The sequence below is a fragment of the Danio rerio genome, chromosome 11 (genome assembly GCF_049306965.1).
Source record: "Danio rerio strain Tuebingen ecotype United States chromosome 11, GRCz12tu, whole genome shotgun sequence".
In the NCBI taxonomy this organism is placed as follows: domain Eukaryota; kingdom Metazoa; phylum Chordata; class Actinopteri; order Cypriniformes; family Danionidae; genus Danio; species Danio rerio.
Window position 1 is genome coordinate 31412172 of NC_133186.1, and position 16142 is coordinate 31428313.

The following is a 16142-nucleotide window of genomic DNA, read 5'->3' on the forward strand; positions in this document are numbered from 1 at the left end:
TATCCTCACCTCCCAGAACTTCCATTCCCCTCTCACAGCTGTGTTTACACCACTCATGTACCATCTGCATGCACCCAAGAGTCCTTGGGTTATAAGTGGGCCTATTTTCCACAAAAACGGTGCTGGTGTTTGACGAGATGATCTGAGTAGTTTGGACCTTTTTTTTTCTGGATCATGACATAACTGATCACAAACAAACATAAACCCTGTGTTTGAATATTCTAACTTCCTTATTTAACAGAGATAAGAGGTAACTTTCAAAATGTATAGTATTCATAAAAAGGTAGCCTGATTTCAAGTGAGACTATGAGTCAAACATGCATGATTAATCATTTAAAGATTACCATCTTGATTAAAATGCCAGAAAACAAAATGGGGCCAGTTTGATCCCACCTGGGGAAAACAATAGCCGCATTTCCACTATCGGGCCAGTGCGAGCCAGGGCTTTAATCGGGCCGGGCCGGGCCAATAGCCCGGGAGGTTGAGAAATGAGGCCGAAATCATGTCGCGTTTCCACTGACGGGCTAATAGCTCACAGCGCGTCACGCAAACACCGCCCACAGAACGTCCCCGAATCAAACGTCACACAACCCGCCCACTTCAGATAAAGCACACCATATAATCATCACGAAACGAAACCATTAAAATGAAGACAAGCGAAACAAACAAATGACACGTTACTGTACAGCAGAATATGAAATGTCTATACGCACAGACCTGTGTATTTCCATTCATTACATTTGTTTACTCGCCGACCAACTGGCATTGTTCATCGACTGCTCTCGCCAAACGCAGGGACCCATCACAGAGAGCGCACACATCCATAATATAAAGCCACAGAAATTCTCCTTTATAACTCGATATTGCATGTATTTTATAACATCCTCGTTTTGATAGAAGTCGTGTTAAGTGTTTCAGCATAAGAGCGAGTAGCCTTATAAAATATAGCCATATTTTTGCGCTCGGCAGCTATTCACTAAAGCTCTTCATTTAAAGTTTCATTTATTAATTTAACCACGTCATATAAAAACATAAACAGTTGTTTGAGTAGGCCTATATAGAACCCATTTTGTGTTTGGACTTTCCCCCATATGCGTTTAAAGCAGCGAGCGCTGCGCAGGACTGGGTGACAGAAAAAAAAGGTATAGGAGATTCTGCTTTCACTCACCCAAATAATGCTCTGTTTGCGCGATTTGATTAATATCATCGTATCCAAATACTTTATAAATAATATTTCAAACCTTCTCCGGTGTTAATTGTTTTTATAAAATATCGAAAATCTTTTTTTTCAGACAGGTCTTTGTAAAATGAAAGTTATAGGCTATATATGTGGCTTTAAAACGGTTCGATTTATGTGTTGTATATAGGCTACCTACATATAGCTAGCTTTTGTTTATTTTATATTGGTTTATTTATTTAATGTGATTTTATATTTATCCGATATTTGTAATTCTTTAAATTATATTTCATTAAAGCTTAGGCTATTTTATCAGGATATGAAACTATATCGTTTAAAGTCTACGAAAGTGGGCACGTATTTTGTTAAGTTTTATGTCCTTCTGTTTTATTTTTATTGTGTATTATCTCCAAAATAAATAAAGAAAAAAGCCGCTCGCGGCATAACGGAGCTGTGAAGGAGCGCTTTAGTCTCACACACACATACAGGCATCTAAACGCGCACAAACACACCTTTTAAACTTGACAAAAACTCTCGAAAACCTTGACTGTCTGCTGTGTTTTTAATATGGTGTAAAGATTATTATGCGTATTGAAACATAAAGGAGGACGCAGCAAAGAACGTCACTATAAATTAAAACTACTTTATTATTTTATGCAGCAGCCTTACATTTAAAAGCGAAACATAAGGGTGATCATACGCAAAAAGACCCCAGACTATAAGGCTAGATGTTTTCTTTCCCTTATTTCTTTATTTGTTTGGCGCATGTACTCATGTGCGATCAGAAAACTGCCCGCCTCTCCTTTCACTCCGCCCCGAAGCCCCAGCTGGCCCTCCTTGGCCCAAGGTATTCGGCGGGCCGAAAAAGGCCGGCCGCTGGCCCCAAGAAAGCCCCGCTTTGGCCCGATCAGGCCCCGGAAGTGACAGTGGAAACCCCACTGGCCTTGGCTCGCCCTGGCTCGCTCGCTTTAGGCGCGATAGTGGAAACGCGGCTATTGAGTCACATGTGGACAGCCATTGTGGACCCCAAAAGCAGTGAGAAATACCAATACATTGCCCACAGTATGGCCACATTACAGACTAAAGGAATACTTGGCAAATTATAACCAAGCTATGGGCACATGGGACAAAGCGTGGGCACACTGTGTGACAAAAAAGTGAGGGTGTATTTTGCAAACCTTAGACAAATAAAAATGTAGTAATAATGTTGGAATGCTGTGGAAAGTTGTGCTATTGGAACATTGTGGTAAGTGCAGGTATATAGTACTGTGGGCACACTAAAGAAAGTGTGGACTGTAGGAACACTGGAAAAAAAGAACACTGTGGGAAAACTGGGGAAAGTGTATGTGGGTATACTGTGGGAACACAGGGGAAAGTTTATGAGAGTATCCAGTAGAAACACTCGGAAAACTGTGAGGGTGCTTTGGGAACACTGGGGAAAGTCTATGCGAGTATATTGTAGGAACACCGGGAAAACTGCAAGGGTACTGTAGGAACACTGGGGAAAGTCTATATGGTTATACTGTAGGACCATTGGGTAAACTGCAAGGGTACTGTGGGAACACTGGGGAAAGTTTATGTGAGTATACAGTAGGAACACTGGAAAAACTGTGAGGGTAGTGTAGAAACACTGGAGAAAATGTATGTGAGTATACTGTAGGAAAACTGGGAAAACTCAGAGGGTACAGTGGGAACACTGGAAAAAGTTTATGTAACTATTCTGTAGGAACACTGGGAAAACTCAAAGGGTAGTGTGGAAACACTGGAGAAAATTTATATGAGTTTCTTGTAGGAACACTGGGAAAACTTCAAGGGTACTGTGGGAACACTGGGGAAAGTTTATCTTGGTATACTGTAGGAACACTGGAGAAACTGCGAGGGTACTGTAGGAACACTGGGAAAGGTTTATCTGGGTATACTGTATGAACACTGTATGAAAACTGCAAGATTACTGTATGAACACAGGGGAAATTTTATCTAGGTATACTGTATGAACACTGGGAAAACTGTAAAGGGGTCGAGTAGTGTCACGCAATGCCATGCATTTCAGAATTCTACACAGAGGTTTCTATCACAGTACACACACAACGGCGCCGCAAGTCGGCGGCTGTCTGCGGCACCCAGCCCTGACTCAGGACACTGTTCATATTCAGAGCGCCATCTGAATAGTTTCATTTTAAATAGCATGTGAATGTGCGTGTCTAGTGTACGATATTTTCTACTGTAATGTTTGCGCCCTGTCGCATCGCTGAGCGATGTTTAGAGCACTGTGGGAACACTGGGAAAAGTGTATAGTATACTGTAGGAACACTGGAAAAACTGCAAGGGTACTGTAGGAACACTGGAGAAAGTTTATGTGGGTACACTGTGGGAACACTGGGAAAACTGTGAGGGTACTGTAGGAACACTGTGGAAAGTGTGGGCAAACTGTGGGAACACTGGGAAAGTGTGGGAATACCAAGGGAACACTTGGTTGGACAACTGTGGACATTTTTATTTTATTTTAAATCAAACCAAATGTAGTACCTACAATCTTTGGCTATGTTCTGAATAGCATGCACAGCATAATAACTCAATTTGCAAATGAAGACATTATGAATAATTCAAACCCCATTAAAAACTTGTGTAGCCCTGCTAAGCACTGAGGTGCTGAACTCTGTTGCACGAAAGTGATCATTTTCAAATCTAAGATGTTCTGGCAGCAGCAGCGGTCGAGTCTGTAAACGTCCCAACACGCATACATTTATTTAGATCTGACCTTTTGGTGCAGCTTTTCAGTTTTTCCAGTGTGCATTGTCATTTAATGCGCCCTGTTAATCCACCATCTCTGAGTAAATCATCTGTAATCACAGGGATTTTTGCTGTTGTATGGGTCAACAAGAGATGGGGAAAAACTCCCAACCCTGCATAAATTTGTCAGCTTAAAAGCAGCCAAGGTATTATGGGTTTACCATTTACCACAGATTAATATTTGCAAGGACAAATAATCAAACCGAGGTAATTTTAGCATGTTTTTTATTCTACCAACAGTGAGTTGACAACACCTACATTTTTTATTAGCATCAAAACATTCTAAAAATTCAGTGCATTTGAGGCACAAATAAAAAAAAAATGTCAAGTGGTTTCTTTGCTATATATGGATGGATACATTTGTATTATTCATGTTAAATTCAAACTAAACTTTACTTTCAAAATTTCACATCAAAACAATAAAAAAAACCTGTTGCAGCCCTACAAGTACTATATTCAGTAGGATATTACAGTCTTCGTAAATGTTAAGTTTAATACTTTTGAAAAAGGTTTGCAGTACCAGGACTAATTATACATTTCATACATTCACAATGTGGCATGGCATGAAAAATACATGATGACAAAGTGGTGAGAAATGGAAAACATAACTATATTATTCAGTAGCTATTTCTGAAGAGTTTAGTTTTACAGTACTGTATGTAGTTTATTTGCTGCCTTCAACTAGTCTATGCTGGTTCAACTGGTTTCCAAGCTGTTTTTTATTCATTAATGACTTAATTATTTATTTGCTTGCTCATTTGTCCCCAAAACAACATCAATCTATTCCCTTTAACAGAAAATAATGTGCATCTGGCATAGTTCCTAATGGAAGACTACTGAATGTGTTAAATGTGGATCAAACAAGAACAAAGTATGACGGGAACCAACTGTAGCTTGCAGATGGAACTGCGATATTACACAAAATATCGACAGTGAATACCCTTCAACAAGATCAAATAAACATCAAAAGCTTCACAAGAACCACAACTTTCCTGCAATTAGTGGTGCTTGTATCTTTCCACTACCAGCTGCTAATGAACTCACTTGTTAAGTAATGGTGTATTGAGCAGACGTTTCAAATGACTGCCATATGGTGAAAATGTTTTCAGGTTGTGTATGTACGAAAAAAGTGCCCACTAAAAACTATTTTAATTAAGCTTTACCATTCGCCGTGGCTTAAATTTAGGCTGTCAAGTGTTTAGAAATCCATTTCACAAGCTTTTAACACTCGTACAGCACTGACCTGCCCGAGCTTGACTTTCGACATTGAATCATGCGTTCACATTATCAAAAGTCAAAGGGTGAGAGTATTCTCTGGGCGACTGCACAAAAAGCATGGAAACCCCTTTCACTTGGCTTTTCACTTTCCAATGATATGATTTCTTCAGACGCGGGGGAATAAAGCCTCCTCAGCAGCTCTGTGGCATGGTCAAATCCAAAGAATTTGATTCACTAAAGCTCGGACACACTAAAGCCTCAAGGAAATGTTGGCTTTGAATAGTTTAGACCCTGATTATGGTGAAGGGTGAGATTTAATACATGGATAAGGATTCCCAACAGGAAAGGAAGGACTTTCCAGATGTAGGTACGGTCACTAATAGACTTTTAGTTGCAGATATTCTCATTGGAAGAAGTGGCTTTCTTAAGATCTCAAGATCTGGTAATTTAGGAGACTTTTTTTCTGGAGAAGTGAATGAAACGGTGCCAAACGTCATATTGTGTACAACTTGTTCAGTGAAAAGGCTTAGTTTTACCAAAAATGAAGATTTCGTCATGTGCTCATCTTTATGTCATTCCAAACCCAGGTTAGTTTGCTCCTTCCAAACATCCTGGCCATCATTTTTAGTATAATGAATCTTACTGAGGACTACAGCTATCAGGCTCCAAAATAACAACAAAATCTGCCTAAGAAAACTGTAATGTGTGCTATGATCTCTAAAATGTCTTAAATGAGTCAGATCATTACAATGAATCAATTGAGCATGTTGACAAATTGGTCTGTGTGACATTTGTTGTTTTTCAGTTAAACTCTTTAACTCAATGATCCACTTTTACATCCACTGTAGAGGAAAACCATCAAAGATTTCACCATTCAACTTGCAGTTTTGTTATTTATCACACAAATCAATTTTATAGACTATTTAACTTTGCATAGGAACTTGTGAGATGAAACAATCAAGTGTTATAATAATGAAAATCTTGACTGTACTGTCTGAAATGTAAATAATTTAAATGAGTCAGATATTTTAGTGAATCAGTTGAGCAACTTAAAGTCATTCTAGATGATTTGTTCACTCATCAGTTCAACTCATTGACTCTATGATCCAGTTTCAAAAGACTTTGACACTTAAAACACGCCTGTATAAAAATTGCTGTGGCTTGTAGTCAAAACTTCAACCACAAAGGTAGTTATTGACCAAACATTACATTACACTAATCCATACGTCTCATTCTATTGAGTTTTTTTTTTTTTCAATGAAGCAAATGACTCACAAAATCAGACAGGATGATTTGTTCTTGAATCAGTAATTGAGCTCATCTCACTGATGATCTAGTTTCACTGGTTTACTGGAGGGGAAAATTGTCAATCAATTGATGCCATAACTGTTGGACAATTTGTCACACAAATCAATTGCTAATCTTTCCAATTATACTAAATTATAGTAACTAGTCAATATTTATATTTATACACTATTTTTTCATCAAACAAGTGAAACCAGCTTAAAAATTGATATGGATTCTTTGGTTTAGAATCTTTTCGACCAGTTCAACTCATTGATTCAGTGATTCGGTTTTATTGCTCTGGCAAGATTATCAATGACAGGCTCGTAGCCAGTTTGGTGAAAGGAATAGTACTCTTTTTCTCTAAAAAGTGAACATTTTTTCAGTTATTCGCCTCATTTTCTATTAAATTATTAAATATAAATTCTGCATTTTAGCTCAATTTTAAGCGTTAATTTTAGCTGAGTCAGCTTATTGGATAGTCATCATAACAACACGTTTTGATGAACTAAAAACATTTCCTAAAATTTTAAAATAAAAAAATATTTAAAAAAATACTTGTTTTTAAAAAAAATTATATGACAACGTACGAATATAATAAAAAATAGAAATGAGTTAAAGTTTTAAATTAAAACTGCAGCCTATTGTCATTTATTAGCCAAATACCAAACTAGCCAGCACATTCACCTTTCCTCTGTCAGAATTTAGGATGCTGAATCTGGCACTTCAGAACACTAAGACACACTGAAGCAACTGCTGACAGAATTTCACTTGTTCGTAAAAGACTTCTTCGATAGGCTATTTTCATAGGTATTTTTTTACAATTTATGATGGCACAGCAGTCAAAATAGGACAAATGAGCTCATGTATGGGACAAATTCTGGACCTCTGTCAGGTCTTTGGAACCACCCAAACCCCCACCCCCCTGACTACGGGCTTGAATAAAGTAACCAATTTGGTCAGTTTAAACAAAAATGTGTTGTTTGATTTATTAAACTAGGAAACATGAGTAACATGGACAATGATGCTTAATAACATCAGTTTGAGTAAAACTTTCTAAGAGTAGCATCATTATATATATATATATATATATATATATATATATATATATATATATATATATATATATATATATATATATATATATATATATATATATATATATATATATACATACAGTTGAAGTCAGAATTTTTAGCCCCCATTTTAATTTTTTCTTCTTCTTTAAATATTTCCCAAATGATGTTTAACAGAGCAAGGAAATTTTCACAGTTTGTCTGATAATATTTTTTCTTCTTGAAAAGTATTAATTGTTTTATTTCAGCTAGAATAAAGCAGTTTTTAATTTCTTAAAAAACACTTTTGGGACCATAACTTGCCTTGTTCACCTTATTAACCCAGTTAAGCCTTTAAATGTCACTTTAAGCTGTATAAAAGTGTCTTAAAAAATATCTAGTAAAATATTATTTTCTGTCATCATGTAAAAGATAAAATAAATCAGTTATTAGAAATAGGTTTTTAAAACTATTATGCTTAGAAACGTATATATATATATATATTGAGAATGAGAAGGCTGTGAGGTATAAAACTACAGTGACTTCAAAATATTGTAATGCTGCTTGTTTGCATACCAGCAATCTAGCTGACAAAAAAAGGATTACCAAAAAAAAAAAAAAAAAAACAACAGTAAAAGTTATGGATACTCTGTTATCTAAGACCATCATAACTGTGTTCCATTAGTTTATCACTCACAGCCTCGTATCTCCGTTCAATTCAACATAGCTTTAAACCCAATTATGGTATATTTATCATAACTGAACTGAAAAGAGTGACCGGTGTATAAATTCAAGAGGAAGTCAAGAGGGTATTGGAATGACATGAGGATGAGTAAATCAACAAATTTCAGCTCAAACAGTGAGAGGAAGCTGCCAGATCATAAGTGTGCTTTCCATAGTGGCTGTCACCGATCCCTCCCTTAGTCGACGGAAACCTTTACCACCCGAAATGACTGCGACCGAGGTGACCCTGTCCCGCCTCACCCCTTCCCTCTCGCAGGGTCGACCCCGGACCCACATGTCTGGATCATCGCTGAGTTCATAAATTGAGCCATCTTCCATGCTGTGCTCCAGAGACTCTAGAGATGAGTCTGAGGCTTCGTCTCCTCGTGCGGTTAATGGCCGTCCGGGTAACCCTGAGGTTGAGCGGAGACGGTACTGTAGTAAAACACCCCGTCCCTTCCCTTTTCCATCCACCTGGGTAGAAACACTGTGCTGCTGGAGGGATTCCTGAGAGGATGAGTCGCTGCGGTCCTCCACTCCACAGCCTGAATCGTGACCTTCTATCACAGAGTCCCGTTTTAGAAGATCAGGGGACAATGTGCTGGAAAGGGCAACTAAGAAATCCACAGGCCCGCAGTGAGCATTGAAGGACATCATCCCCTTACCTGGGCCACATTAAATCACAAATCGCTTTCATTAGTAAAAAGCAGAAAGAACCTTTGATAACTGATTTGCATTATTACATGTTGAAGTGCATATTGCATACGGAAATTACTTTGAAATAAATTAACTTGAAAAATTGATCATAATTTGTTCATCCTTCATAGTTCCCATTACCATTTGCATATATATTTCTATTCTGTGGAGAACAAAAGAAGAACTTTTGAAGGTTTTTTTTTTTTTTTGGTCCTATAAGGATGATTCATTTTGGTAATGCATCTTATGGAAACTAAACCATTAAACCAGCACATTTTAAAAAGGCATATGATAGTTCAATTATTTTTCTGTAATCTCTGATTATAGATAAACATATTAGGGTTTCCACGCAAATATTAATCAACATCAAGATTCATGAAAATCATCTCCACTTTAGCAATTAAATATTTGGACAAAAAAAAATTATAATTAAATATACAGTACACTCACCGGCTACTTTATTAGGTACATCAGTACAACTCTTTGTTGATACATATTTCTAATCAGCCAATCACATGGGCGCAACTTAATGCATTTAGACATGGTCAAGACAATCTGCTGCAGTTCAAACTGATCATCAGAATGAGGAAGAAAGTTGATTTAAGTGACTTTGAACGTGGCCTGGTTGTTGGTGTCAGACAGGCTGGTCTGAGTATTTCATAAACTGGTCATCTACTGGGATTTTCAGGGTCAGAATTTGGCATCAACTTCATTAAAGCATGGATCCATGCTGCCTTGTATCAATGGTTCAGGCTGGTGATGGTGGTGTAATGGTGTGGGGGATATTTTCTTGGCACACTTTGGGCCCATTAGTACCAATTAAGCAATGTGTTAACGCCACAGCCTTCTTGAGTATTGTTACTGACCATGTCTATCCTTTTATGACCACAGTGTACCCATCTTCTGATGGCTACTTCCAATAGGATAGCGTGCCATCTCATAAAGCGCTAATCATCTCAGACTGGTTTCTTGAACTTGACAATGTGTCATGTGTCAATGTGTCAATGTGTCAAAGAGCGCCTTTGGGATGTGGTGGAACGGGAAATTTATATCATGGATGTGCAGCAAACAAATCTGCAGCAACTGTGTGATGTTATTATGTCAATATGGACCAAAATCTACTGGAATATTTCCAGTACCTTGTTGAATCTATGCCACGAAGAATTACAGCTGCTCTGAAAGCAAAAGAGGGTCCAACCCGGTACTAGTAATGTGTACCTAATAAAGTGGCCGGTGAGTGTATACACTGTAAAAAATGATGGGTTCCACATAATTTCTTTATGCTGTCCCATAACAAATTGATTTAGTTAACGTAATTGTCCCAGGCTCATTCTGAAAACGTAGTCCAGCGGACATTTCTGGAGAGCGCAAAATACGTCCCGTGAGGTACGTTTGGCTGCATTTAATTTTTTTAAGCGAATGCTACGGGGCGGTGTGACGCCATTCCCTTTCGCGCTTGCCGGCTGACAGCTTACCTCCGTGTGGAGGGCTTTCCCGCTGCAGTCAGTTTGTCCGGTCAGCTCATCGTATGCGTCGGCGGACTTCAGATGCAGAGAGGAGGAGTTGACAAAGTCCTCTGGGTTCGAGTCCGGGGAAGAGCGGTTCCAGAAACCAGGTAAGACAAAAACAGAATCCATAAAATAAAGTGAACAAGTTCATAACAGGGTGAGAATGCGGTGAATTCCGAAAACGTGGTAAAAAAAAAACCGACGAGGGCTTTTCTTTTTGTAGACGGCTTTTCTAAATTGTTGCTCGGGTTTAGGGAAGTGAGCGGGCGGGCGGGTCAATCGGTAAAACTGGTTGGGTTCAGGGAAGGAGGAGGGTGGGTCAGCCCATTGGCCGGTCACGCAGTGAATCATTCGGTCAGTCAGACAGCGGCCTCTGGTGGGTTGACGCGAAAAAAGCGCGGGCGCGAAACGCACTCGCGAGAGACGTTCGAGATACGAAAAAGCGCCACATCGGCCTCTCGCTGATTTGCAAAAACAAAAACTGCACAAATACGTACCTCCCAGGACGTATTTCGCGGTCTCCAGAAACGTCCGCTGGCCTACGTTTTCAGAATGAGCCTGGGTTGACCAATTAGGTTGTCCTTCAAAACAACTTAAGAATTGTGTTGATTCAACTCGTTTTATATAAGTAGCTGAAACAAGCAGCACAAGTAATTTTTTGAGAGTGTATATATATAAACCTCTAAGTCCCATCTGAAAATTTCTTCTAAAATTTACATTTTTCTTAACCTCCTATATTTATGTTCAATTATTTCACTTTAAAGACAATGAAAATAACCTATACTATGCACTAAGAATAAAATTACTGAAACTACTCACAACAGCTTGAGATAAATGCCAATTTTAGCAAAGATTTTCTGACGGCACTTAGAAGTTTTTGCATCTAAACTCCTTAATTATATCTTTACAGTAGTTTTAGTATATGTTTCATTCTTTCAGGTGCTTAAAGTATTGTCATACACATTTATCAAAACAATCCCTTTGTCTCCCATAAAAAAGCGAACATATTTGCAACAACATTGTGTTCAGTAAATAATTGCATTTTAGAGTGAACTATTTATTTAACAAAGACCTAACTGTTTGAATCATCACATAATTCATCCTTTCATTGCAGAAAAAAGTTTCCAAAAGGACAAATGCACCACAAAGAAGCACCATCTGTGTACCTGTAATTTTGGGGATGCCCTCCAGCTTAGGCACTGGCAGGGTGATGATAATACCCTGAGCAGTGCCTACCCACAGCAGCCCCTGGCAAATCAACAGGCTGGTGACCCTCATGCTCTTTTGACCTTCAAAACAAAAGAAAACACATGCCGCACTATTACTCACTCAAGCTTGCTTTAACTATACAGTATGATCCCCTTGTTAAAAAAGAGAACAAACTGTGCAAAGGATATTTAAAAACTAATTTCTGCTTTTAAATCAATTATGTTTTCTGTGGAAACGTGGATTAAAAGCCCTGATTGCCTCCCTATTGCAGCTAATTTAACTGGTCAATTATAGCGGCGTGCAGGTATGACAACATTTAGATTGTTGTTTACACAAAAAGCAACACGGAACTAATTGACTTCATTAAAAGTACCCAAATCCCCGACCCTTAGGTCTTCAGAATATAATTACATCAAAAACATACAGTAACACAGCCTTGACTACTACTATGGCCGATTGCTTAATTTATGGTGCCTATTTTCCATAAACGATTGGAAAGTTGCTAATTGATTTGTTACCCTGCCATGTGCTCTTTAGGATGCTATAGTACTTGTGAAGTCTTTGGATAATGTGTAAATGAAGCATTTTCAGTTAGTCGCCAGAAAATCACTGAAGGTCATGAAAAAACATTAGTGAACGCATCGCATTAAGGAGAACTCCTCCTTAGAAATGTCAGCTGTCGAGTTCTGCACAGCATTCACTTATTATTATACATTCTTTTTTTCGTGCTGGAGGAATCGTCTTAATAATAGATTGTCAAATAAATCCACAGCTCTACAGTAATGAATTCATGAATGCTGAAAACATAAGATGCCGGCGATTGGGGGGAAATGTTTTATTGGATGTCCTTGACGCATAATGCATACTTCTGCCTCATAATCATCGAGATCTAAGATTAAAATGGGTTATGTATCTGATAACGTTAAATTGTGCAGTGCTGTAGATAATGCAAAATGAAAATCGCCAATGCATTCAAAGCACAGCAGTAATCTTTATTTAATTTCCATACATTTATGAATTAAACCTTTTAAGTTGCATTTATTAACACTAGTGTATTATAAAAAATACAATTAATTAACAATAGTGTATGTATAAATAACCGCATAAAAAGTACTGTAAAATGTAATCACGGAATATAATTAATTGTTAATTACTGATTGCATTAAATATGATTAGTATGCAGAATCTTAGTCCGGTGAGTTCTCCCTCATTCAATAATCTTTCACTTCTGAATTTTAATTTTCATTACACCTGAGTTCAGTTTAATATTACATCTAGTCTTTCAATTTATGTAAGAAAACAAAAGTTGCATGCCCATATACGAAATCGTGTTTCATTAGTTTCTGCTGATACTGTATTATACTCAACATAGCATTGTACATAAAGATAGTACATTGAACGATAAAATTGCTCTTGAACTGATCACTGAATTATTAGAAGATAACAAATACATTTAAACTGATATAAAGGATCTAGAACAACGGTGCCCAAATGTTTTAGTATAAAGGGCCAAAAAACAAATGTAGAATATACCAAACTATATTACATTTAATTTGCCATGTGCAATTTCTTAATTTATTTCTTAGTATTTCAAAAATAGATTGCAATACTTTAAATCGTATTGACTAATGCAGTTTAACTTTTTACATGAGAATTTATTGCAATCAAAACACAATCACATTTACAAGAGAGTATAGTTCAATGCTAAATACACCAGTCAAGCAGAATCTGCTCACCAGTCTTTGTATTGTCAGGTGAGAGTGTGCACATTTAAACAAAATCTGATTCATTTACACCATTTAATTGAAACATATAATTGCAGTTGGCTTTTGACAATAAGACAAGCAAACAAACAAAGGGCTACTTTAAATTTGAATTGAAAGTCTCCAACCATTGTCATCATTCTCCCTCTCTTCTCAGATGGGATGGTGGTCCAAATCGAAAGTTCACAAGGGGCTAACTTTGGCCTGTGGGCCCTAGTTAGGGTATCTCTGATCTACAAACTATAAGGTAATGTTGTAAAGGGGTCTAGACACACATATACATGCATACATACATACATACATACATACATACATACATACATACATACATCAGAGTGTATGTCACAAACATTTTACAAATATTTCATTTTGCTAGTATACACTCACCGGCCACTTTATTAGGTACACATTTCTAGTTCCGGGTAGGACCTTCTTTTCCCTAAACCTAACCCATAGATTTAACGAGGTAGAGAAAATATTCCTCAGAGAATTTGGTCCATATTGACATGAAAGCATCACACAGTTGCTGCAGATTTGTCAGCTGCACATCCATGATGCAAATCTCCTGTTCCACCACATCCCAAAGGTGCTCTATTGGATTAAGTTCTGGTGACTGTGGAGGCCATTTGAGTACAGTGAACACATTGTCATGTTCAAGAAACCAGTCTGATATGATTTGTGCTTTATGAAATGGTGCATTATCCTGCTGGAAGTAGTCATCAGAAGATGGGAACACTGTGGTCATAAAGGTATGGACATGGTCAGCCAAGAAAATATCCCCCACACCATTACACCACCACCAGCCTAAACTATTGATACAAGTAAGGATGGATTCATGCTTTCATGTTGTTGATGCAAATTCTGACCCAACCATCTGAATGTTCCAGCAGAAATCAAGAATAATCAGACCAGGCAATGTCTTTCCAATCTTCTGTTGTCCAATTTTGGTGTGCTTGTGCGAATTATAGCCTCAGTTTCCTGTTCTTAGTTGACATGAGTAGCACCCGGTGTGGTCTTCTGCTGCTGTAGCCCATCCGCCTTAGGATTGGACATGTTATGTGTTCAGAGACGCTCTTCTGCATACCTCGGTTGTAATGAGTGTTTATTTGAGTTACTGTTGCCTTTCTATTAGCTCAAACCAGTCTGGCCATTCTCCTCTGACCTTAGTTGTGCATTTGTGTCCACAAAGCTGCCGCTCACTGGTTATTTTCTTTTTTCCAGACCATTCTTTGTAAACCCTAGAGATGGTTGTACATGAAAATCCCAGTAGATCAGCATTTTCTGAAATACTCAAACCAGCTCATCTTGCACCAACAACCATGCCATGTTCAAAGTTTCTTAAATCAGCTTTCTTCCCTATTCTGATGCTCAGTTTTAATTGCAGCAGATCACATTGATCATGTCTACATGCCTAAATGCATTGAGTTGCTGCCATGTGATTGGCTGATTAGAAATCTTATAATGTACCTAATAAAGTGGCCGGTGAGTGTATGCACGTTATAGCATTGAAATTACTGGTAAGTTTGACCTCAAGGTTTTGGCAGGGGTCATAGCAATACTAAAACACTGCCTAGCTCACAATGTGCTGGCAGGCCTTCATCAAACCCAGAACTAATCACGCTGTTTCTGCCAGGCTGGAAAGGTATTGTAATAATCTAAATTAAGTGAAAGTTTTGAACCACCAAGCAGTGTCAAGACTTTGTAAAAGAGCATAATATGATTGTTTTAAATGATTATTTTAAAGTATACAAAATTCTCTATCTTAAAAAATTCCTTTCCCTTACGGATCTGACTTTCCCTGTTATTATTAGAGAGGATGGATTTAGCCTCAGTGCGTTTAGGAGATGTCTGACTTGATTATCGTGTCTGAAGTTTCTAGCTGAGGAGAAACTGCAGAATAATCGGCTGACTTTAAGACAATAATTAATTCATCACCCAACACTCGGGAGCAAACCTGTGGGATTAGCAGACCATTGATCTGAAATAACCATATCAGTCCTCCTATGTGTGATGCTTGCAGATTAGCATATATTCAGGAAAACTAACTGGATGTTCTCTGGGCCTAGAGTTAAAAAAGAGGGGAAGAAAGCATCTGCCAAAGCTTATTTTCACTTTTGTGCTCTGTGGACTGCAAACCCCTCGACATAACACGAAATGGGAGCGTTACGTCACTCAACAAGAACTACATATTTAAACACATCTTGCTGCGTAAGTTCGACAACAGCCTCAGGGTCCCACGACCTTCACAAGAGTCTTCACCTCAATCCACAGCTTTTCTGCCTTTATGTGTCTTGTGAAATACAGCTGCAACTTTGATCCAAATGTTTGATGCTCTCATTGTTTGATTAGGTCTATCTTTTACTCTCTTTGTTTTTAAGAAGTTGTAGAAACAGGCTAGTTGATATTAACTTGCTCTGGCCAGTTCCTGAAGTCTGCAACACCGCTTTCGGTTTCTTTTTCCTCCTTCTCTTTTCCATTCTGCTTGATTGCAATTGTCTGTGACAACAAGAGAATCATGGCTTTTTTTAAAGCTTAATGTGGACAATCGCATTCAAGTGAAATCAAACATTATTAGACCGTCTGGAAGGTCGGTTATTAGACCATTCTGCAAGCTACTAGAGCGATGATGTCTGAATTTTCACTTCATATATCCTGATGTGTGATGCTGAATTACACTAAGTGAAGTTTATTTATAAACAAATTTCGAGAGGATCACGTG

At 38.0% G+C, this 16142-nt stretch overlaps 1 protein-coding gene across 11 annotated transcripts in view; it reads right to left on the reverse strand.

Annotated features, from left to right (window-relative positions):
• Nucleotides 1-7883: 7883 nt before the first annotated feature.
• Nucleotides 7884-16142, reverse strand: part of arhgef10la (Rho guanine nucleotide exchange factor (GEF) 10-like a) — a 222932-nt gene continuing 214673 nt past the window's right edge. For all 11 annotated transcript variants that reach the window (XM_073916824.1, XM_009306102.5, XM_073916829.1 and 8 more), the window contains 2 exons: nt 11618-11740; nt 7884-8912 (listed from right to left, as the gene is read on the reverse strand). In XM_073916824.1, the coding sequence (XP_073772925.1) occupies nt 8377-8912; nt 11618-11740 (659 nt within the window). In that variant the 3' untranslated portion in view covers nt 7884-8376. The remainder of the gene's footprint in view (nt 8913-11617; nt 11741-16142) is intronic.